This window comes from Callorhinus ursinus, unplaced genomic scaffold (genome assembly GCF_003265705.2).
Source record: "Callorhinus ursinus isolate GAN/ISIS: 27379988/994484 unplaced genomic scaffold, GSC_fseal_2.0 scaffold1, whole genome shotgun sequence".
Lineage (NCBI taxonomy): Eukaryota > Metazoa > Chordata > Mammalia > Carnivora > Otariidae > Callorhinus > Callorhinus ursinus.
This window is the reverse complement of record NW_027397063.1, coordinates 86,381,470-86,407,641: the sequence shown is the minus strand read 5'-3', so window position 1 is coordinate 86,407,641 and position 26,172 is coordinate 86,381,470. Positions and strand designations below refer to the sequence as shown.

The 26,172-nt window shown below is 37.8% G+C and overlaps 1 protein-coding gene across 15 annotated transcripts in view; it reads right to left on the bottom strand.

Moving 5' to 3' along the window:
- The window catches only part of MECOM (MDS1 and EVI1 complex locus), a 532,091-nt gene that overhangs the window by 44,988 nt on the left and 460,931 nt on the right, over nucleotides 1-26,172 (bottom strand). For 10 of the 15 annotated variants that reach the window (XM_073897608.1, XM_073897575.1, XM_073897586.1 and 7 more), the window contains 2 exons: nucleotides 14,463-14,597; nucleotides 2,419-2,521 (listed from right to left, as the gene is read on the bottom strand). In XM_073897608.1, the coding sequence (XP_073753709.1) occupies nucleotides 2,419-2,521; nucleotides 14,463-14,597 (238 nt within the window). Of the gene's footprint in view, nucleotides 1-2,418; nucleotides 2,522-14,462; nucleotides 14,598-15,795; nucleotides 15,953-17,244; nucleotides 17,362-17,490; nucleotides 18,490-20,248; nucleotides 20,357-26,172 lie in introns of those variants that run through there. The other 5 variants (XM_073897631.1, XM_025879317.2, XM_073897626.1 and 2 more) reach the window with 5 other exon arrangements.

Below are 26,172 nucleotides of genomic sequence, written 5' to 3'. Positions count from 1 at the left end.
GTAAAACAGGGCAGGTCGATAGGGTGCATGTAGGGAAGCAATGGGAAGTGAAGGAAGAGAGGGTAGCAGGTCACTAGGGGTTTTTGGGGCCCATGCTAAGAAGGGAGCAGAAAACCACTGAAAGTCAGAAAGCCTAGCTATAGTGTGAGAAGTTAAGTAGAAGTCAAATGGGACACCACCGCTATAATCCACACACAATACTGGTTTCATTTAAACTAAACCAATAACAGGGAGCCCAGGATGGTAAAGAAATCACTGTGTAGATTTAATATGTGTGTCAACTTTGGACGGTAGAGGGTTAAGGATTTATTCTAAAATAAATCACCTCAGCTCTAAAGTCAGGTTTCTTGATGACATTTTCCAGGTAATGGAAATATTTCCTATAATCTGTCACACTATTCACATATTTAAGATCTACATTTAGGGTGTGCCTGGGTGGCTCAGTTGGTTAGGCATTCAATTCTTGATTTTGGCTCAGGTCATGACTTCAGGTCATGAGACTGAGCCCCTGTGCTGGGCGTAGAGTCTGCTTGGGATTCTCTCTTTCCCTCTGCGCCCCCTCTCCCCCACCCCTGCTTGCTCTCACTCTCACCCTCTCTAAGAAAAAAAAAAGAAAAGAAAAAGAAAAAAAGATCTACATTTAGGATCTCACCAGCAGTCTGAACACAAACAGAACCTCCAGGCCACAGAATGGATGGAAAAGGCCTAGTTTTTAGAGATAGCAAAACCTTGGTTTGAAAGCTGATTCTACTACTTTCTAGTCATGTGGTCTTGACCAATTTACCTAGCTTTAGGTAGCCTCAGTTTTTCTGTGTGTGTAACGGAAATGATTCCTCTCCTACAGGCTTGATCTATGTGTAAGACCAAATGAGATAATAAATGGAGAGCATATATCTGGTATACAGTAGGTGTGTGATGCATGTGTTTTATTTTCTCTCTCCTAAGCAATGTGAAATCCTAGGAGTATAAAACACAAATCACCATTAAACACCATAAACATTACATATAACATATATGGTGTATATATATATGGATATGGATATGACACAATGAAGACAAAAAGCAACTGATGGGTTCAAGAGTGTTGTAAAGGCAGGTCATTTATGAATGGTAGCCCTAAAAGAAGAATAGTCACTTCTATTTAGTTTTTTAGAATATTTATATTGTTAAATATTTATATTTAGAATTTAGAATATTTTGAATATTTATATAACTAGAACACTTAGAGTATTTATGTATCTAGAACATTTATATTTCTAAAAATAATTCTTTGAAAACCTTTTAAGACCTAACATTCACCAATGAAAGTTGCCTTACTCTAGAGAAAGCTCAGATTACATTTCTTATCATATACACCCTCAGCTCTCACACACCCCATTGGACGAGACTCCCTATTCAGGCTGAAACTCTACCAGGCTGGTTGAGAACACTGGATTTCTAAGAAGAAAAGAATTTCCAAAAGGTTCCCAAAAATACAACTGCTATAATCTACAAAAAAGGCAGAATGCAGCCCAACCAAAGGAATAAATGTTCAAGTAAAGAGCCAACCAAGACTGGTGGCATCCTTCGGAGGAGCTAAAGAAGGAGAGACTGAGGTTTTCCCGTTGGGAATGCCAGAGGGATGGCAGGTGGCTCGATCCCCACCTGTCAGCTAAGTTGGTGTGAGTAACCCTTCCCAGTGGTCCTTCCAGCTAAAAAACACTCTAAAGACGCCACTAGATTATGCTGAACCAAATCACGTTATATTAGGAGAGAAAAGTAAGAACGAGAAAGAAAACAGTACTCAATTTTTATCCCAATGATACAAATCAATATGGGTAGAATTTTCTCTTTATCTGTCCTGTACACATATAACTAGTAAATATAATTGTTCAGATCCCCCCTTCATTTGATTTAGAATAGGTCTCTGGCAAATAAAAATTTCTCTGGCTGTAAAATCTCCTCTTGTGTACTTTTCTCCCAATCCCCATCCCTTCAACCCTCTCCCATATGGTCATGCTGGCTAGGATTTTTCTCCCATTGACACAGTTTTCCCAGTAACAGAACATAGATGGGAAGAAACAGCCACCAGATTTATGAAAGTACAAACTGAGTTCCCTGAAATGACTTTTGTACAGTGAAAGGATTCTCCCCATAGCTAAGGCATTGACAAAAAACTTAACCATGTGGTATATCTCAGTTGAAATAGTCAAAATTCTTTTCACCTCCACTTTAGGGAAAACCTCTGCTGACCTGGGCTTCAAAGTAACATCAGATGTCAAGCCAAGGAAAGAGCCAGTCGCAAGAGAAAGAGTTTGTTAAAACCGATGTTAAAGAGCCAGGAAAACTGATATATGCCACGTGCAATGGACTCATGGGGATGCTCCATCACAGGGACCGAATGAGGGTAGTGGGGACAGTGGCGTGAGCAGTACTAACCGTGGATATCCGGCGCCATAGTTTCATGGGGATAGTCTTCACTCTTCATGAACAGCAGGAGCTCCTCTCCCGGTGCAATGTCTGTGACTACTCTATAAAATATCTTCAGTAAGACCAGAAATGGATGAGATGGGAAGAGAGAAAGAAGTGAATGTTAAGAAAGGGCAAGATATCCACTAATATCTGTACATTTTCTCAGACCTGAACATATTTCTTTTTATTTTTATCAAAAGAAGCGTGACTTCCTGTTTTGTGTCCTGAAAATTAGCCTTCTGATGACAGATGGAAAGCTGTGACTCTCATGCCAATTCACAAAGCTCTTCCAAATCCTACTTCACCAATCAAATTGTCTTTACACAAGGCTTTCTGTGTCACATACACCTTGTTTAGTATTTAGTGAAGAACTTTCCCTTCTCTGAATTCCTCACTGTAGTGAACCCCCCGCCCAGGTATTCACAGAGCGGAATGTGTCTGGCATTATTCAGCAGTAGCCTTGCAAAGGGCGGCAAGGGCACAATGACCTCTCTTAACATGTCCTCTAAGGCAGCCACCTTCTCAACAAGGTGTTTTTAAGGCAGCAGATTGGAAGGACATGACATAAAGAGCTGAGCTGTAGTGAATATAGTCAAAGGAGAACCTTTTGTTTTTAAAAAGCTTAATCCCCCTCTCACCAATCATCAGTACTCCCAGATCCAGGACTTGCCCTCATGCCCCAGCTCCTGACTCCCATTCTCTGAAAGCAGGCGATATGCCTTTAATTGATTCATTCACTAGGGTGATAGGGGGTGGTGCTTATTCCCCTGCCTTCTAGCAAAATTCTGAGGAGAGAAAAAATTTAATAAATCTGTTAATGACTGACTAGAAGTTGTGGGGCAAATATGGACCTGTAATTTCTGAGAGCTGCCTACCTTTCCCCTCACCAGCTCTGTGACCTTAGGCGAGTCATTGTCCAATTTACTTGTCCAGGTTTCAGGGTTCTTTTAATCTATAAAAGCATCTTAATTCACAATATATACAAATAGCTAATTATTATGTTGCACACCTGAAACTAATATAATGTTATATGTCAATCATATCTCAATAAAAAAGCATTTAATCATGAAAATACTTAAGGTACTTATTCATTTTACCACAAAAAATGTTCTTAGTTTTTAATCTTATTCTAAGATTATTTATTAAACAACAACTCCATGACCAGACAGAGGTTGTGGAAGAAAAAATGAGATTATACAATTAATTGGTGAAAATGGGACCAGTAACATTCACACACACACACACACACACACACACACACACACACACAGTTCCACCAGAGCAACAAAGACAATTCAACAAAACTAGGGATTCAATTCTGCTCAGTCTCAATCCAATGGGGAGAAAACTCACATAACACAAATTACTAAGAACTATGAGAATATCTTTAGAGGGTATTGCTTTAACTGTTGGTTTCTTGCAGGATATTTGACATTTCAAATTGAGAAAAACTGAGTAAGTTAATACCTTATAAGATCAACAGAAATGTGCATAACTTTCCTGGTATTTATCTATTTGTTTATCTTTCGAAAAACAGAAGACATCAAATATAAGTATGTGCCTCTTTATTCCAGTAGGTGGCTCTAAAGTCCAGTTGTTTATTTTTCTATAAAAACATCACAGCACCAAATTCTGCTAAATCCAAAAAATCACTCAATGAGGAGTGTTTTCTGCCTAGTTTCTTTCCTGTCAAAATAAAATCATTTTTTATTCAACAGTAATTCAACCATGTGAAGTTGGTTTATAGAAAATAATGCTAAATGCAAAATGTTGCTAGAATATGTTATATAACCTAAGATTCTTTATATCTACCCATAGATAGGCTCAGACTATCTTAAGAAAATTACTCCTTGTTATGTGCTATTTCCACAAAAACCAGTGAGTGTGCAGTTTGTATCTTATTAACCCTCACCTGCACATTTTCCTGTTTTGGGAAGTACACTGAGAGGAATAGTTCTGTTCAAAAAGTTATCAGGTTGAGACAAATTAATGTGCATTTGCTTTTTTCCCCCTAAACCTTCCAGTTAAATGCTTATAAGCACCCCATTTCATTCTGGAGTTCTATTTCCCTTTAGAAAACAATGGACTTCTCTCAACAGTTTGAATCACCTCTTTTTTTGGCATCTCTCAAAGGTTTAACTTATTAGCTTCCTTTCCAACAACATGTTGACATTTGAATTGTGACATATTAGAACTTTTCGGTGGCTTCTCGGAAATAGTGAGGTTAAAGAGACAATACCCTGCAAGATCGTCACACAGGGCGATTGTCTCTGTTGGGGAACGCTGCTTAGACACACATGCCAGGTCATTTTAAGGAAGTATTGTGATATCATGATTTCTTTGTGGTCCACTCTGAATCACGTCTCTTAATTCCATTTCAGATTGACTCAATCCAGTGTGAACAGTCCAAGAAACAAAAGAAAATGATAGGTACATTTTAAGTATAGAATATAGAGACAATTCTCTTTGCAGGGACATCGATCGCTACTGTAATTCCCTATAAGTGTCCAGACTGTCATGTGAGGAATATTGAGTGCATAAAAAATAAAGGACACGGAAGAGTGTTGATGTTGGCTTTATTTACTGGAGGTAAAAGGTGACATTCCAGGCCATGAAAGGCAAGGTAAAGTAGAGTGGGTTTTAACTTCAGGGTGTTCTTTTAGATTTTAAGTGAATTTTTACGGTGCTCATGAAACCGAGGTTTGAAAAGAACTGGCAAGCGCCAGACGTAATGAGGGCAGATTCTGGGCACGCTTCCTCATATAGCAATAAGAATGTGCCTCGAAGTCCCATCTACCACACCCTTACAAATCTAGTGGATTTTTTCGAGGTGTTGCTACCACTTGTGATCCTCTTTATATCTCATCTCTCAGGATCTTAGAGAAATTCGGTAACATTATATTTTTCCACCTATAATTACAATGACCCCAAAATATAATTTGAATACTCGAATCCAGAGATGTCTACCTATAAAGTTAATTTATGTTCTAGCAATAATAATTCACCAGCAGCCTTGGAGAAGTGAGGGGAGGAGTTTAAACAAAAACGTAATGACAATTTGTTGCCTCAAAACAACTACGTGGAGGAATGATGGAATGTAATCTTGGAGGAATCAAGCCTTTCAGAAAATCAGATATCACACATCTCTACTTTTATATTATAAAATAGGTCTTTCAGCAAATAAAAATGCAATAAATAACAGAAGTGATTTATGTAGCTTTTTCCCACAGGTTTGTGTATTAAGTATTCTTGGCCATGCTTATAAAAAATATAACCATAATGTCTTTAAACTCAATGTATTCTCAAAATCTCAGCTCTATTGCAGTCCTGCAAATTATATGTCATCTGAGTTATGTATCAGAAGCAGAGATCCTACCAATATAACCTCTCCGGTTTTTGAGTTGGAGAAAAATGGAAGGAAATCATTACTCTGTTAAATTCCATAAAAGAAAAGGTCTCTTCTCCCATCAGGGGGTTTTACGGAAAAAGTTATCTGGATCCAAAATAAAACTGTCCTGAATCTGGGATTTTGTGAGGAATTCAACTCAAGTATATAAAGAGTCTCAAAGACTTAGAAAAAGTTCAAATTGATACAAAAAGGGTTGTTGATTTATTATTTTGCTGTGTCTCTCTCGGAATGTTTTATAAGAAGGAAAAAAACTCAATTCCTCACAGTATTAGTTGAAAGATAAGAGGAACGGGGCCTTAGAGTATAAGAAAATAGGAATATATAAAAATTCCGTTCTTTTAAAAGTCATGATAAGCATTTTTAAAATGTGTTAACTCCTCTAGAGTTTTCTCTTTGGTAGCAAATAACAAATTCCAGAAATACAACATGTTATGACCATGACCTAATTGTGCATACATCTGACACTTTTGAAAGTTAAGGTGTTTTTTTTCATTTTATCATATAAAAAATTTTAATTTCCCAATATCTTTGTGGACTCTTTTTATTTTTCCAGAAATCTATTTTTCTATCTTTGTAAGTATGGATATTATATTTAGATCTTTGGATGCCTCAATTTATAAGAATAAATATTTACAGTAAATGTTTTCATTACTAGATCATTTTGTACTTTTTTAATTTTCTAAATTTGCTAAAATAGCATAGTAGTAAAATTTCTAAATTTTTTTTTAATTCTAAATCACTAGATTTTGAAAATAAAACTAGAAATTCCCCAAATTGTTCACTTTTATTAGTGGTAAAATTCACAATTTAAGGCATAAATTTAATATTATATTCATCTATATAGAAATTACTCTAAACATAATTATTATATTTAATGTATTTTAATCAAACCTTGAAACCAGTTCCAAATGTCAAACAAATATCCCTTCAGTTAATATTTGCAAGGCTAAGCTAAGGATAAAAAAAGGCAGTGGTGATTGTATTTGATTTAACAAATTTTAGACTTCCAAAAGGTGTATTTTCATACAATGTTATGTATAAGCATGTACGTGCTTGGATATGTTATATATTTTTATATGTGACCTATAAATGTGGCAAAGTATACACCTCGGGAAAATTTCAAATTTGCATAAAATATTAGCAATCTCATATTTTATCTATTAATATAAATGAATGTTTAATGGCATATGCTTAATTCTAATTATATATCATATAAGGATATGTAATAATATATTATGTATAGTACATTGTATATATGTTATATATAGTTATATATTATATGTAGTTGGAATTGGAATTAATCATATTTTATTAAATATTCATGTTCTTTTGTTATTTAAGTCCAAGAGCACAAGCACTAAAAAGAGTATGGATGCTTACAAGCATTCTGATAGGAAAGTTAATAGGCTATAAAAGACTTCAGACGAATTCTGTTTTATACTGTCAAGGCCTGTGTTCAACCTAGTCCTCCATCAAACAGACAATGCTACTATTTGTATTTATAAATGATAATAATGTGGGTTCTTGTTTATTATCCTATAAAATAGAAAAATCTAGAATCTGTCAGACCAGACTTACAGTCTAGTTTGCTGTGCTTGGATCAATTTAAAGTATTGTGCTTGTACTATTGAGACAGAAGAGAAATTCAGTGCACAGGGGGGAAAACAAGAAAAAAAGAAAACACATCATTTACTTTTAAAAAGATGAACAGGGCCTCATTATTATGAATCCCGTTTATTTTTCCTGGTCAAACACTGAAGTTTTATTTATGCTTAATAGACAGCATTTGGCATGTCTAAAAATGACAGAAGTGTGAATTATGAATGACCTTCAACCTATTCAGGAAGTTGTAATAATTGAAATAATAGAGAAATGTACTCCCTGCAGAATCTGTATGGAGAGACAACTTTTTCAGACTATTGCTGTCTTCTCCCTTTGAAGTTGACAGGTGACTTCTGCCTCTCCCAGCTCCCAACATTCAGCCTGAGTGCTTTCTTTTCTATAGCTTCACGCAATGTATCAGTCAGAAGACTAGGAACAACTGAGTGGAACTTTAACATTTGGAAGCTAGGTGGGAGGGGAGGTAGGTGACAGTTTGCATATCTGAACAAAGTCAACATTAGATATGAACACATCTGTCAGCCTTGGTGCTGCAGAGAGGTAACATCAGGTCCACAAAGACAATGTGTGCATATGTGCTGGCTTTAGGAAACACGGTCTGGACCCCCGATCTACCCATAGCAATGTGGGAAGCCCCAGTGTTCAGGAGGGCACAAGGAATGTCCAGTTTTTAGCCTCAACAAGAGGGACTCTATTATACATTCTCAGCCTAACTGGTAAGAGATAACAAGAAGTATCTTCAGGAGACAGATATTGATGACAGAATGGAAAGATATTTGTCTAACAGAACGGAAGCTTTATCATGGCCAAGTTCTGCCAAAGCAAACCACCCTCAGTTTCCTTAATTTCTCCAAAGAGATGGTATACCATATTCGTCTTTCGGATGACGGTCTAAAGACTAGAAGATAGTTTGAGAAATACGAGGTAGTGTCTACCTATATCCAAATATATGTATCTACTTGTTATTTTCAGGACAAAAATATTATTGGAGGAGAACCTTTTCCCCCCATTTTTATCTCTTTATTAATAACATGAAGAGAAAGCCAGGTATAATTTATTGGACGGCACAAAACAGAACTGTTGCTTTTAGTTTGTATAAACAGTGCAAATGATAAGGATCCACCTACTATTATATCTGGAACCTACAGTGTACCCAGCCTGGAAGCTTTTAAAGTTTCAATTAAATGGCCTCTAAGGATCACTCTACAGTCCCCACAAGAAATATCCACTAGTCACCTGTCTTTAATGTGGTCATTTCACCTGATTCTATGAACACCGATCATTCTGAATGGTTTCAGAACGCCTGGAAAGAGTTCCATCATCACGTGATGAGGAAGCTAAAGATCATCTTTGGGCTCTTTACTAGGCTGGAGGCTTTTCTTGTGTCCTTGACCAACATGTTTTCCGCCTTGATGGATGGTAATGCATTCTGATGACTATCTTTTTGGCACCATTCCAGAAATAGCTGGAATGTAGTATGGATGTGATGCTTTGAGATCTTCCTGAATGACAGGTGTTAATATACAGGCAAACACTAGTTCCTTAAAATGTGCACAGAATACCTCAGGTCATCCACTTTTTCAACTTCCGTGACCTGTGAATCTTCATAAAATTCCTAGTCTGCATAGTGTTATGGCTGTCTTGTGTCCTGAGCATCATTATGTGAGGGAAACATTTTGGGGGAGGGGGTGGGCACTGCTGTTTGTTTTATCGTGTGAATATCAAATGGCGAACTATATCTGAGACAGTTTCATCTTCGGGTGAAGGAAGTAACTTATCAGCCAGACAACATCCCCCCAAAGTCAGCGTGGGCCTCGTTCACAAGGCCAGGCTCTGGGTATTGCCAGCCGGCATTCATCTTAAAACAGCAGAGCGTAACTTTGGTATAAAAGTGGAACTTGACTTAAAAGGAAAGCAAAGCAAATGCCCAAAGCCAATAATAATTTTAACATCAAAAGAGGTCACAGAAAATGTGGACAGAAATCCTTGTAAAGGAAGAGCAAATTAACAAATTACCTGACAGTTGACGCAAACATTTTTAAAAAGTGGAAAGAAGCGAACAAATTACATTTTGCTTTTTACATCGCTGGTCTTCCCTGCTTTTTTGCACAAATTGCATTAATTGAATAATTCAGGAAAACTTTTTTTTTCTCCGTAAAAAGCCAAAGAAAATAACTTGATAATTGAGTTCATAATAAGCTTGCAGTAATAATACTGCTCTAGTGTCTCAGCCGTCTGATAGACCCACTGACGTGGACCTAAGGAGAGGGAAAGTGGGTGTGCCAATTCAGCCATGATCGTCCTGGAAGCAGTTAAAACTTTATAAGGTACAGCACAAACGAGAACAATGCCTGTTCCAACTGAAAACACTGTAGAATCTTGCTGCCGTTCATTAACCACAAGAGAGCTGGCAGAATCCCCTAAGTGAATTCTGACCTTGATTTCGCTCATGCTTCTATATCTTATTTCTTCAAAATATACATCAGGCATTGGATAATCTCTTATTGACACATTGCTTTTCATTCAAAGGGAACAGCAGACTTCTCTTATTCTACTTACTAAATACCAGCTGTCAAGGGCCTGTTTAAAAATGAAAGGACTTATCACCTTGTGTAAATGACAAGATTAATAATGTCTTGGGTTTCTGAGAACTTTATTCCAGTTATAGACCATGCTAAGGGCAAGGCCAGGAGTTTGAATGAAACCGTGTTCCTTTCCAGGATGTAGAATAAATACATATAAAATGTTACCCCAAAGCACACGCCCAAATCATTCTAATTATCATGAGCGGACGGACAGGTCTTAAGCCTGTAAAGTCAACTTACATGAATTGTGCCTTAGTGACCTGATTACAACCAATATGGTTTCACCATGAAGAAGTATTAGGGGAAAAACTGTGTTCAAAGAGCTAGCTATTGCATAAGTACCCCAAATTTGCAAACACATCATAGATGAGAACTGGCCTTGACTGAAGTAGATGTGGGTCTATGGGTCACCTTGCCTTTGTTCAAGGTGAAGGTATAGAAATACGGAGATATGGGGGGACTTATCAAAGAATGGAGGGAAAGGTAAGAGCAGGGTGAGGCCAAAGCTAAAGCAATGTGCTACATCCACCCAGCAGAATGGTCTGTAAAGGTATCTAACAAGACATCAAAGGATAAAGGACATCAAAAATATCCAGAATAAAAAAGAAAGAAAGAAAAAAAGGAAACCTCAACAAATCATCTAGATGTGTGCCTACTTAACATTCAACACATGGGTGTTTCCAGATGTAAATGCAACTCAAAATAATTTACTGTTTTCATGCTTCCCCTGCATATTTGCTCCTCCTGAGGACCTATTCTGGAAAGAACTTTCATCATCCAGCTCTCTGCTTTTGCTCCTGCCCTGCTCTGCCTCTCAGTGCCAGCTCTTGATCCTGAAAGCCACTGGGGACAATTTCAGATGGTTAAAATGTAAAAATATTGAAGCATTGTCTGTCTCAATAAAAGTTTCCAGTTAAATGCTATGCCATAGCAGTGTGGCTATGTAATATTGTACAGAAACTTTAAGGAATATGGGGAAAATAATCAGGACTTCAAGGATAAAGAACCTTGGATATTATTATAGGTCTTCTATTTTATGACTTGAATGTGATTGGAGCTTAATTTACTAGTGTCTTTGGTGTGGCCTTCTTCTACAAAGATAAATTACTATAGTTAATACAATATTTTCCAGGGGGTGGTAAAGGATAGCAGCCAGGAGCTGCAGCTACTTAGAAATTATGATTTAAGCGTTCACTCCAGTGTTTTCAGAATTCCTATCTCCAAAAACATCACTGCAATATTTTTGAAAACATGAAGAGACATCTAAAAAAAATAAGCTTGGGTCTTTCTAGGAAGCATTAAGAAAGAAAACTGCCACAAAGCTCACTCTGGCCTGGGCGGGGGGGGGGGACCCAAAATAAAATAACTCACAGAAATCTACTGGAAAATTTAAACTCAGGAAAATCCCCTCAAATAAAATGCTTGTACAGAGGTATTAGGAAAATGTTAATCGCATGGCCTTTGTTTATGAGACAAACCAGATTACATCCTTTTTCAACTTTACTTGAAAATCAAAATCCATGCTGTTCCTAAGTACTTGTCACCCCCAAACAAATCAAATATGGGTTTATCCAGTACACATGTTTTGACTGTCTCACTATTACCAACCTGCATTATCATCTTAGCAAGAACATTTATTCTCTCTTATAGAACTCTTCCACATCATTATAAAACTGATCTCCTGATCTTTAACACCAGAATTTCTAAAAATATCATATTTGCAAAAATAAACTATAATTTATACACCCTTGTTTTGTTCTGGGCCATCTTTTCCCTTCCTTATTAGACATCATAATTATTATAATGACTAGACTACAGTTGAAAGATTCATCTGACATTCTTCCTTTCTGTAGCCCAGGACTTAAACCTGTCTTGTTATTAAAATTCTTTTTGTAAACTTGAGCTCTATCTAAGAGAGGAAAGAGAAACACTTTTTTATAATTTTTTGAGAGTGCTTCATCTGCTATTGTGTTGTGCAGGTGAGTTGATGGTTGTTCGTGTTTAATAATTACTCCTGGTCCAGGGTCTGTCTTTATGGACATCAAATAATATCTCACACAATGAGAGTGTTCATTATGTGATGAGTTGTACTTATTCACCATTTGGCAGCTCTTATTACTCATGGAAAAGAGAGCAAAAAAATAGACCTAGAGAATCTCTGCAATCAGCTCTTTTATCATTGTACCTAGTCCAACATTCACATTTCAAAGCTGTCTGAAATTGTAGTCTTAATTAACTTTCAGAACTATGCATACAAGCTTATGGACGAATATGTTTATAAAATATGCATACATTATTTGGGTATCTGTTCTCTTTTGTCTTGTCAACTGGGCTAAGTATGATTGTATGCATATATTGTCTATCACACAAATCTGACTTTTACCTCTGACTTTCCTCTCTCGTTGTTTATGGGTGAACTTACTTGACCATGTAATGTCCCAATTTCACAATTATGTTATTTGATACGTACTCTGTTACCATCTTAGATTTCTGCCAGCAAAATACATAAATTTAAAATGAGTGCTTACAGAAATAATAAGTATGTGTCTAATATTGGCCTTTTATGTTTTTCCTGGTTAACTATTTTCCTTCATTCTTCAATTAAAATAAGTAAACATGCTGTTCAGTATGGTATGAAACCAGCATATTTTCTTCTGAAAGCAATATATTTTACAATGTGTGCCTCAAAAGTAACTGTGTTAAAATTATAAATGCCTGCCCTAAGAAGCAATCTAATTCATAGTTAGCAATAGCAAAATAGTTTTGCTTTTTTAATGCAATCAAGATTCCCAATGAGAAGAGTATATTTATTATAAAATATGAGAAACATAAATATTAAATGAAAAAATGTATTGGCCACAAGTCCCATTCTTACACCATCCTTTCACTGATCCTACAACAGTTCTATCTGTCCAAGGAGACAGCTCCTATTGTCAGTAAATACGGATAGCAAATAATTATTATGATATAATTACATTATTTCATCTTACAACTGCCTTTGGAGGTCTGTCAGCTCCTTTATTTTCGGAAAGATAACCTGAAAAATTCATTCACTTACAACACCTATGTATTTCCCACATCTACAAATAGTGTATGCTCAAAAAGTGTTTGTTGTTGATGTGACAGTAACTCAAATGATGGACTTGGGATATATTCTGCTCCCAATCAATAGCTAATTTAATAATGTTTTCCTTTGTCAATAATGCCTCTTGTTTTCTTACAGCAAAGGGAAAAAATAATTGATTGGTTTATTAATTTTGATATATGTTGAAGATTTTTAAATGATACCTATTTAAACCTAATTTTACAATTTACTACCTCTTACACAGTTTAGTCAGTAAAAATTATCTGGTAGCTGGTAAAATGCCAAAGAATAAGCTCATAATGATGATTGAAATAGAGTCTTAGGCCATATGATGCTAACATTACTTAACAGCTTTCAATTGGAAACATCTAATTTAAACTTTTCTTTTTCTTGGTGGTGATTTTCACAGTAAATTTGTCAAACAACCATTTTAATATGGTCTTTGAGACATATTTGATTTAGGTAACCATTGGGTTAAACCATTGGGTTAAAAGAAATAAGTGATGGATAACATAATTAAATTCTAACCCAAAAGTGTTTATAAAACAAAAATTAACAGGCTAACCCTTTTGTTGTTTCAGGTATTGTCATACTAAGTTACAAGATTCATAACCTAACTTTATTGAGTGCAAAATATGCTTCATGATATTTTCATGATCTTATTTCATAGTTATTGTTATTAAAGTTAACCTCACTGCATGGGCCTCCATAAAGCAATTTCCAGCAGTGATATTTTTAAACTTTTCACATATACAAAAAAAAGGGAGTATTTTGATTAATCTAAAAGTTTTTCTCATTTATAAACAGGCAAATCAAAATAAAATGCACAGTCAGATAAGACCGCATGTAGATCATATATATGTGTGTGTGTATGTGTGTGTATCTACCTATTTCAAGTAAAATCTATGTAATATTTCAAGTGTATCACTTCCAATTTCTGCACAAATTCATAAAGTGTTATTGAGTAGCTCAATACTTTCTATGAATGTTTCCCTATTATGATGGTAAAGAAAAAAAGGTAAAGAACAACTAGCAATAAATAGGACTGTTTTTAGAACATTCAATCACACTCAGAAAACTAGAGCATTTGTGAAGTTACAAAGTGAGTAAACTACCCAAAAAAGTAGCACTGAAAGAAAGTAATACTGCAAATAACTTTATTCTGCATCTTACTTATATTTGTGCATTACCTTTCACCATATCAACAAACAGGCCACAAGGGTCTACTGCAGCTCACTGTTATTTTTATTCTTCAGGCTTCACTGATACTTTAGTGCTCTCAAAGAAAGACAAAAAAATCTTTACAACATACCTGATCATTTATCTGGCATGCAACGAGGTTGTGCTGATCATAACAGCCAGCGAACCTGATGTACTTGAGCCAGCTTCCTACATCTGGTTGACTAGCATCTATGCAGAACTTCACATTGCAAAACTCATCTAAGATCTGGAAGGAAGAAGATGAGAACAATCAATTCCCATATCAGTTCATTCATTAGAATGGTTAATTACTTGAAAATATTTTATTCAAGTGTATAGTCCTCCTTTAAATCCTTTTTTTAAAAAAGTCAGGCAGCATGCCTATTAATAAAGGAGGAATAATAGTAAGTTACCTTAGAAGCGGCAATGTATGTACTATTTTTTAGAAGAACAAAGCCATTGTACATTATTGCAAAAACCGGTCAATTGATTTAAAAAAAAAAGTGCTTGTTTCCTTGTTATACATGAATGAGTGCTCTTGACTTAATTTTATTCCATGTGATTTTTACAAAAAATAATATTGAACAGCATATATTAACCTAATATTTCTAAACTAAATAGTCAATGTTTTAGGTTCAAATAGTCTTCCCATGTAAGTATACTTTCACATTTTTGCCCTTTAATTCAATTAAAAAACTTTAAATAAAGTTTTTTTACTAAATTCCTTTTCACTTTGCATTTCACTATCATGAAACAATTAAATCACACCCTTAGTGGAAGAAGATAATAAGATTTGTCTCATAAATGTTTCTGACCAAACGTAAGAAAAAGAAATGAAAACAAATGATTGGTAAACACTCATGCAAAATATGGCAACCTAATGTTTTAGCTAACACATGCCAATGCATGTTTCAATTTTGTTTAGTAAGCAAAAGAACAGAACTGGCTTGTGAACAAGTAAAAAATATATAATAATATTGTAATAAATTGCCATCATTATCTATGGTTGTGTATTGTTATTTTTCATGAGATTTTACATTTGGCCTATCCTGAATATTAATCATTACTTAGGACACCTTAAACAAAAATTGGAATGGGAAATGTCCATTTTTAAGGTTTTGCATACTTACACAAAGCTATTCTGATTCACTAGCAGCAATGTTTTAAACATCAATATTAAAAACTGCAGAACTGTTGACCTAATGGCGAATAACTAGAAAGGCTGGCAATGTCAATCAGTTAATGCAAACTTGAGGAAGTTTCCTATCACAGACTAAATAAGACAGTCCAGAACAAAAAATAATGAATTAAATAACTCCCACAGAACCCTGCTGTATCTACACCTATGTAAAAGTAAAAACTAAACTCTTGGGTATATAGACCAAAAGCAATTTTGCATAGAATTCAGGTAATCACCTAGTTGCAGATTCAACTCATTAACTCACCCACAAACTTCAAGAAGAAGCCCAGTGCTCTGAGGGATCTAGTCAAGAGGCATTATGAATAAGCCTTTGGCCATGAGGCAATTAAAGGGCAATAAGTAGTCCCACAATTTAAAAAAGTAAAATCAAAACAGAAGATAGGGATAATAATTGCTACACACACACACACACACACACACACACACACACAAATCAAGTCTTTTTCAAGACCCCTCTTCACACTAACAACAGAAAGTCCACGTTAAATACCCTCTCTAGTGAGAAAGACAGATATTAACAATTTCTTATTTTTAAAATTACAAACTTTAAGTTGTTTTCTTCAATTCTCAATGCTGAGTGACTCTAATAGCAACTTTCGACCCCCCCCCCCCCGCCCCTGCAAGAAGTCCACAGGGAGCATAAATAACAATAGCAATACACATTTTAAAATAGTAAAAAGTTGATATTTTTGTTTTGTTTGTTTTTTGGCTTGTTTGGTTTCTGGTTGATCTTTTGTTTTCTTGACTAGCAAAAAAAAAAAAAAAAGGCACCTCTACTGACACACTAGAGAAATATTTAATGAAGGAAATAGGGTGAAGTCAGTGAAATGCAACACCAGTTCCATTTCATATTTGCAGAAAGACCTGGAAAACTTGTTAATTTCAAAGTCAAGCATCATCTATCCCCTTAGCTTTCGAGCATTCCCTTTTGCGGGGGCAGGGAGTTAAGTACTGCATATACTGCACATAAAATTCTAGGTGTAATTTTATTCCGTGTTAACATTATTGCCATTGCCACTGTCAACAGTGAAATTAATTTAAAAACAGGTTCATTTCCAAAGAATGTCTTTTTACATATATGTTACATGATTATTCAAATACTTCACCAACATATTAACTTTCTTACTCTCAATATTCTTGCCCCAAGACAAAAGCTGAACTTTCTCTAGAAACGTTTCCCCCCTGGGTGAATTATTCACTTTTGATTTGCTAGCAGAACTGTATTTGTCTCCCAAATGTCTTAATCGTCTCGGAAATCTCGAGTAAAATAAAGTAAGAACACATCTTCCGTCATTTCATCTAACACACTCCTGTGTTTTTAAAAGCTGTCAAGTTCCAAAGATAGCTTAAAAAAAAAAAAAAAAAGAATTCCCTTTAGGTGGACTCTAGAGAAAGGCCCTTTCAAAAAACCAACAGCAAAAGGAAAGAAAAAAAAAATCCCCACAATCTAGCCAAAGGGTCCGAATGTGACTTTCTCGAGAAGCAGCACACGATGTTGGACAGCAAAGCTGTTACTTGGCAAGGTGGAACTCGGCCGAAAGCGGCTCCAAAGTCGCGTGGCCGGTGCCAGGAATTCAGATTTTGGCAACCCCACCTTCTGCGTCCCTGATACCGACGGACAGACACACGGAGGGAGGGGAAGTAGGAGAAGAGCGGGAGAAAAAAAAGGCCGACAGCCGGCAGAGAGACCCACCGAAGGCCGGACGACCCACCCCGGAGACGCGTCCAGACCGCACCGTTCCACAGGAGGAACAAGGAAATCGCCAGTCCCAGCAACGTAGATAAGCAGCAGGGCTCCGCAAGACTGCGGGCAAGTAGGAAAAGAAGGCTGGGGGGGCGGGGGGCGCCCCGGAGAAGGGGTGCCAAAGCAGGAAACTGTCCGAAGTTACAAACTATGCACATCGCCAAGACTTTTTTTTTTTAAAGTGAGTTCTCTTACCTTTAGATTTCTATGGCCTCAACTCAGCAATAAAAGGCAATCACAGAAGAATTAAAACAAACAAAACAAAATAATCAGCTGCCCCCAGCTTTCCTGCACGAAAATCCTTTCAAACGATCCCGAACCACATCTCGGGATGTTAAAAAAAGAAAAAAAAAAAAAGGAAAGAAAAAGAAAAAAGAAAGCCTCGCGTCTCGATTTCCGAATAGGTCTCTGATAACTTTGTCCGTCTCTAGGATCTGCTCGCCAGGACCACGCGTTTCAGATTTATTGTCCGCCAACAGTGTATTTTTAAGACCAGAAATGAAGTCTCCTCTCGTCTGGGTGACCCGGGTTTGGTGTGTTTTGGCTTTTTTTTCCCCCCCTTCCTAAATGAGCTCGGAGCTATTCCTTCTGGTTCACATCACCTCCCTCTTTTCTCACTTTCTCTTGCTCTTATCAGCCCGATGTGTAATGAAAGTTATCTGAAACCCACTAAAACTTCTTCCACTTCTCTCTCCCAGTTCCAAGGGGGGGGGGGGGAAAAGGCAGGAGGAGGAGGAGAGTTTGAAAAGGTGGGGGGCCTGGGGAGGCGAGGGGAGCTCTAGCCCCCTTTTAGATCCTCCGCAGCGCCTTCCCCAGTCCTAGACCCTCACGGGATCGTCCCCTTTCGCAGCTCCAAGCGCAGCCGCCGGGTTTCTATTTCATGAACTGTCTCTTTAAAGAGGATCTGCTCGGCCATCCAGAAAGAACCCGGGGCGAGGGAGAAAGGGAGCTATCTCCCGCCGCCCAGAGTGATCGGAAGCCAGACGGGCTCCTCTTTCAGTAAATTTTTAAAGTGACAGCAGCCTCCTCTGGCGGGAGAGGTCACAAAAAGGTCGCCAAGACCCAAGTCCTATAGGGACAGGCTGATTATGGATACACCATCCCCCTTAAACATGTAGATTTCTCCGGTAAACAACCAATGGGGAGACCTCGCCAGGCAGGATTTCTTTCCCTAGGGAAATATCCTCTGTTTCGATGTCCTGAAAGCACAAGTGTAAGTGTGTGTGTGTGTGTGTGTGTGTGTGTGTGTGTGTGTGTGTGTGTGTGTGTGTGGTGTTGGAGATGTTGGAGATGGGGGATGGGAGTGATCGGGTGGAGAAGTGCTTTGGGGGGGTGTGAGGGTGTGTGAACCAAGGCTGGGGGTGGGGTGCTGGAGGGGGCGAGAATGGGGTTTAGGGTAAAGAGACACAGACTGGCTCATGCTAAATCTAGTAATTAGAAATTCTCAGAAAACAGCTGCCTAACAGTGAAAGTTGACATGTCCATTTCCAGTTTTCTGCTAAGCATCTTTTCAAATGATTATTATCGAAATTCATACTCTGTTCCCTCTATTATTATAGTTAGATCAGCTGAAGAGCATGCTACTTTTCCAAATCATATTTTTCTTAAAGGAAGTAATTTAAAAATCTGAAACATTTTTGCATATAACCTGCCCAAATAGTGTGTTAAGGGCTTGGAGAGATTGACAATTATCTGGTGAGTTTTTGCCATATTCTGTGATACGTTAATTAAAACCCCATGAAAGTCCAAAAGTGGAATTAAGCAGTTTGACAACTCAGGTTATTTTTAAACTTTTAACATTATAAATGCTGCTTTGGGGGATCAGTACTGTACGGTGATTAATAACTTTCTAATATATATGGTCAATTTTTATCAAAACATTTCAGAAACAGCACTGGAAGAGAGAATATAGGGAATGCGTGACAAAATAAGAATCTACGGATTTACCTATAGCCAACCTTGGAAAATTTAGTAAAATCCACCGGTTAAATGGAAATAAATGCTTTTTATCACAAAACTCCATTCATAAAAACAAATGAACACATCCAACTTCTCAGCTCAACAATGGAAAGTTAAGCAAAGTAAGCAAGTCTTAGGGACCCTCGCGGGGGAGGGGTGAAGGGAAAGTCTATGGAAAGCGCGCTTATGTTAAACTTTATCAGCAAACGGGGACAACGCCAAGTCCCCTTTTTGTTTTCTCCAAGTGCAAACAGACGTGTAAATCTAGTAGATGTATATTTCTCCCAAAATGCTGATTTAAAAACAAAAATAGTAACAAAAGGGAGGGATGTGGGGGAGAGAAAATGACAAGAGGTGGTGACTAATTCGTTTCGGTGGCCTGTTATCTGTGACATTGAACTGTTATTTCAGATAATGGCCATTGTTTGAGGGAAAATCGCACAGCAGTGGTAGGTAGGACAGGAAAAATCCTTTGTAAATAACCTAAAACCCGGTCAGATATTCCCATAGAGTTCGGCGCTTGAGAACCTTTAAGAGGCCCCGGTTTGCTGCCATTGATTTCCTGCCCTTCCTCAACTTGCCCATTGTCGGAGCCCTTTTTTTTTTTTTAATTTAGCCATAAATTGGACCGGCTCGAGCTATGAGCTGTTCTATTTTCTTCCTGTCAGGATGAGGGATTTGTTTTATGATGCATTGTGTATTAAATACAAGTAATCTGGGGAACCGATTGCTTCAGACAGTGCGGCCTGATCAGGGGGTCTGAGAGCTCAGCGCCCCAATCCCCCGCCCCAGCCCCGCGGCCCCCGCCTCCTTGCCCTTTACAAAGCGGCTCTGAAAAGGAGGAAACGTCGGTGGATAAACAAAAGGTCGGGCAGAATCAGTGGCAGGTCCTGGCTAAATTAGGATTTCGTGGAAAGGGCCTCCGAGTTTTTTTTTCCCTTATATTGGGTTCGGGTGGGGGAGGCGGGGCGACTTTCAAGGTCCGGGTACTTGCAGATGCGGCAGGAGGCCGGTAGATGGCGTTGCGCCCCGAATTAAGGCGCTGCGGCTGCGGCTGCGGCTGCGGCTTCGGCTTCAACGGTCCAGGTGAACCAGCTGCCGCCCGCCGGGCGCGGGCCCTGGGCTTTGCCCTGCGCTTAGCGCGTGGGCCGGCCCGCGTTTCCCGAGCTCCTAGACGAGTGCACCCCGCAGTCCAGACAACACAGACACCCGCCTGAGCTAAGACTAGTTCTACGTAGGACATTCTCTTCTCCAAACAGGGACAAAAGAGTTAACGTCTTCTCTCTGAAACCTTGGAAGATTTATCTAGAGAGATGGGGGATTATTTAGCCTCATTATTAGTTTATTAATATCATCATCATCAGTCTTGCTCTCTACTGAGTAACTTGTGAGAAAGACTAAAGGAAAATCATCAGAAGGACCCGGGCAAACACCAAATATTAATCTCTCCCCCTAGCTCCCGCTCTCCACCCCCCAACCCCCCCAACCCTCCCCACCCCCCGGCTCTCTCCCACCACGCCCCCTCTCTTGTTTGATTATATAATAACTTCGTGTAAAGACAGAGTCACCCTACTTTTTTCCCCGACGACAGAGCTGGAAGTTTAAAAGTAAGGTCCTGAAATCCCCAGGTAGTGAGATGGGCCTCTAATGGAAGGAGCCTCTTGCTCCTTCCGAGAAGACCCTAACCCACCTCCTCCCATCAGAAGTGGAACAGAAGAGAAGACAGAGGGCTGGAGGAAAAGGTGGTGGGGGGAGGGGCTTGTTTTTTCTCCCTGGCTAACTTGCTTTCCATCAGGAGGTTTCTAAAACAATAAATAAATACAAGGAGCCAAATACCACCACCAATTCCCTTTATTTCTTGGGATTTCTGGTGAAATCTGTTTACAGTAGTTCCCAGTTACAAATTAATCTGCAAAAGCCGCTGTCTGCTCAGCAGTAATCAGTAACATGCGTGTTCTGCAGTGTTTAGCGCTGCCCTTGAAATGGGCTATTAAAAATAATGGTTTTACTATAATCTCAAACCAACTTTAATTTGCAAACATGTATCAGGACAAATGATCTAAATATTAAAGGGGATGGAATGGAAGAAGATACTACAACAAATGTATAGCTCTGGGGAAAGCAGAAAATAGAGTGATTCATCCTCAATGTTTAAAAAGAGAATCCATACTTTTAAAACATTTTTTCCAGAAGGAGTTAAAATATTGTTTTCTCTGTCTCATTCTGTTAATTGTTGTTTACCAGGAAAAAGGCATTGGAAAATATGAGGTTCGAGTGTGAGTTGATAGATTTTCTGGGAGCTGTAAAGATCCCCCTTTGGCTGATGGCAGGGCTGAGGTGGGAGAGGTTAATGTGTTTTCTTCCTGGTTTGAAAAGGGCATAAACCCTCCTCAGGCCCCTTCCTTCCTCCCCCATCTGCGTGGATTGCAGAATCTTTAAAAGGCTCAAAGATTTCCAATAAGGCCACTGGCTCTGCCTTCATTGTGTAACTGTTTATTTAAAATAAGTCAATATATTAGTTAAAGCAGTAAGAAGTTAGTGCTCCAGTATTCAAGTGATTCCCACAAGACTGTAAGCTGATGCCTCTTTTAAGCCTTAAACTTCATGGTTGTCCCAGAAGTAAAAGTTCTGCTAATGGAGACCCTATGGGCATGGTACATTCCAGCACATCATTAAAGGAAAGAAAAGCAGTCCAGCCAAAGCCAGATGAAATGACTGCACTGTCCACTTTTAATAGGCTTCCTGTGGACAAACAGCCCTGTAACACTCTGCAGAGGACAATATTTAAAAACAAGACAACTTGCTGGCAGTTTTCAATACCATAAAGTTAATAAAGTATGTTCCCATTCACCCTGACATTATGTTTTTAGTTTATAGAGGAAGGCACTTTATAACCTCAGCCTAAGGAGAGTTCCCTTAATTCCACAGCTCTTGGTTTCTTGAGGTGGCTAAATATACACTGAAGTTCAAGCCTGACATTTTTGTTTTAACACTGTTTTTTTTTTTTTTATAGCTTTTCAAGAACGTACAAGTGCATTTTTACATTTCTCAAGTGCAGTTTCATTCATGGAGATCCTGTTAAATCTTGTTTCATACAGTTCACATCAAGAAGCATGAAATAATCTGAGAAATTGACATTTGGCCAAACAATAACTGCTTGTTAATTAAATTAGCTTCATGTATAGATATTGATGTGTGTTTAAAAAGTAAATCGATGCTTCCTTTTCCACATCAGAATAGGATTTTGTAAAATTTAACTTAACTGAGACAAAGATGAGAAAAATTATATATGTCTTTAGGATTCAAGAGACTCCCCACTGATTCTCATATAAATATTTTTCCCTATACAGAAACTCCAATTTGTCTCTCCTCTTTCTTTCCCTCCAAATTCTTGACCACCTACAAGTTCTTCTCCCAAATCCTTTTACTTAAAGAGTAAGCCTTGTAATGAAGCATAACATCTAACAAGAGAAACTAGATCAGAAAGCCATGGAATCAAAGGTAATATTTTAATTTTAGTTTATATGTTTTAATCAGGGGAGTATTTCACAAGATGGGCTCCCTGAATCTGAAGGTGAATTCTGTGGTGCTGGGTAGGTAGACCCCAACAAAACAGTCCAGCACAATAAATTTACAAACAAAAAGGGCCCTGAATGTCTATAGTCACCAACATATATCATCACTGCTCAGGAAAGATATTTCTAGTCTCTCTTGATGGACTTTTTTTTTTTTTTTAATCTACGGGTGTGGGGGAGGAAACTATTGGGGAAAAAAAAAAGAAAAAAGGAAATTAAAGGTAAAAAAATGTAAATAAAAAATTTCCCTTGGTCTGGAAATGGGCCCTACTGAAAGCATGTTAATCTCCACCTCAGTAATTTGGTTCTCCAGGAGAAGACAGAAGCCCTGCTGCTGTGCCCTGCACTTCATAAATCACATCTTTATGTGGACAAGGTCAGGGCACCTAACAGCTCAGACATGGGCCTTTGCAGTGGCTCGAGGATTCAGGCATGTTTACTCTCCCGCTTGGCTCTCCGAGGAGTAGTCCAGCACGCTTCTAATTACTTTTGATTATTTTCATTTGCTGGGGTCAGTCTGGCTTGCCAGGACTGCTGGAGGGTTGATTTCCTACAAATCTTGATGTCTTTGTAGGACGGCACTGTGTGCATTCAGAATTAGCACCCCGTTATTGTCCCTACAGCATGGGATCCTTCATAACATACCGTGATGCAAAAGTTTCCCCAGTGAACCCAATACCTGCTTCCTATTTTATTAATTAACTATACAAGCATAATCACCTATCTGATCTTTAAAAAAAAATGCAGATGACTTGCTTACCAGTTGAGTATTTGATAGTATATTTAGCCAGAATGAAAGTGAATTTCTTTTTTCTTTTCTTTTTTTTTTTTCTTTGCTTTGACTTTAAATATATTTAGTAATGACTAGCAGCTCTTTGGAAACTAAGATGAAATACTTTGCTGAGACAACAGCTCTAGTGAATAAATTGTTATACTCAAAGATTTATTTTCTAAACTCCAATTAAGATTGCCGTATTTAAAATATTTTTTGTTGGGCTATTTTGATGTATTTCAGGTCTAAGTTATTACACTGAGTGGTTATTTTGTGTGTAAAGCACAACAACAACAAAAAATTTATACCAAGTTTAAATGAAAAGACTGATATAAAATAAAAACTTAAATAAAATATATTTTAGTAAAATTTTGGTAGAGAAAAAGGAACAAAATACCATTATTTTTCTCTTCCTTATCCACCCAAAGTAGAAATGTTTAATGATCTGATGTGTATGCCTTGAAAGATGCCTTAAAAAATGATGAACAAATAAATATTCACAAAAACTGAAAAATATATATTCACCAAACAACATATAACACATTTATCTGGTTGTTAGGACAATAAGCATTGTAGATTACTGAGCAAAAATTACTATTATATTTTCTTTTTATAGACAACTTGGATCATGATTATAATTAGTCTCAAAAACCCAAATCCCTCATTCTTCCTAACTTTAGTTCAAAGAATTAAATGTTCTTAGAATTAACCTCAACTCTTTTAGGAATTAAGTTTTATTTATTTTATTAATTTTAATTAATTCAATCTTTCAAGACACTATTTAGCACATTACACAATAACTCTAGGGTCAGGTTATCCTCTGAGGCTATAAAAACGCCATTTCAGGGTGCTTTTAGACTCATAATTTTGTGGGGAAAGTGAGTTGGAAGACCTTTGTCTACTCCTCTCTCCACTCCTAGCTATGTGCCTGTGGGTAAGTCACTTAACCTTTGAGTTGGTTTCCATGAAAGTTTCATAATGTCAGCCCAACAGGAGTGTTGGGAAAATAAATGGGGTAATAGGAGTGTGAACTGCTCTGAGTTCATCGGAACAGGTGAAAATACTATAAGTTTCACAGTATTGGTGTTGGTATACTTTCAGTGAGGAAGACAGTCTAGTCTATATTTTGAAGAAGAGCAAAATATAAGGATTTTTCTATCCTCTTTCTTCCATTCCAATGTCAGTTGCCCTAATCCTTACCCTGACCTATGGAAGAGAAGAATTTGAAGAAAAATGTTTTTGCTCTCTCAAGCTGTGGTACCCGCGAAGATGTCTGTCTCTGTCCAGCTTGCAGCTGAGTTCATTCTGCCCCCCCACCGCCGCCCCCGCCACTGTGTTATCTGCCAATCAGTAAGAGAGAGAGCTCTGAGGCAGAGGGAAAATGTCACTGAGATTCAAGTTCCCTAAAGACCAGGTTAGGCAGCCATACATACACATACACACACCCAAACACACACACATTCAGATTAGTTTTAGGCCAATATTTATTACCAAGGCCAGGAAATTTATTCTCTACCATGTCCTCTGGTGGACTTTAAGTGCCAGAATAGCAGAGATTGGGTCTATTGCTCAGAGCCTAACTCAACACCGGGCATATGGTAGGTATTCAGTAGATGGCTGTTGAAAAAATGTATCAGGACCTTCCTTGATTTTCATTCCCACCTAGCTTGGATGCCTGGCTTGAATGCCTGTTACCTCTTGTCTGAATTATTGCAATGACCTCCTAACAGATCTTCCGACCACAGCTTGCCTTCCCACCAGTTTATGCTCAGCTCTGTTCATCTTCCCAAGTATCAGCTGTTAGTCACTCCCCTGTTTAAAATTCTTCAATGGGTTTCAGTTTGTCTAATGTTTCAGTATAAACTCATTCCATTTTTTGAAAATTAAATGAAGCCATATATGTAAATCACAGAATCATGCATGGTGCCTAGCATATGGTCAATAAAAGTAGTTATTATTATTATTGATACTACTGAAATAATTGTTATTATAATATTATCGTTCTTCAGCCTATAAGTCATTTTGCCTTGATTATCTTGGATGAAATCTTATCTGCCCTTCAAAGATTCCCCCCCTTTTTATGCCCTGTGATTCCTACCAGCCAAGTTTGACCTTTTCATCATTCACCCCAAATTATCTGTGCTTCCCTCCTGGTTTACAGGCCAGTTCTATCTTACCTTACAGTAGTATCTCTAATGCTCTTCAGTGTTCATTATTAAAATCATCAAAAATCCTCCTATGAAGGGTCATAAGATTATAAGATTCTTCAAGATGAAATCAAGTTTTATTCACACTGACATCTTCAGCAGCATCTCCTCATAATGGGCTGAAACCACCTCTGAACTTCCCTTGCAAGAGTGAATTAATTAGGCCAGATGTATGAGGGATTGCTACATTTAATATCCAAGACAACTGGACTATTTAACATTGTTCCCCATGGGAATCAACTGATGAACTAAGTCGTCTCTTTTAGGGCATTTAGAGATAGAAATTCCTGCCACTGCTATTTCCCAGAAGCAGCACTTCATTGCTCCCCATCACTCAAATGTCTGTTTCTGTACCATCTGCCCT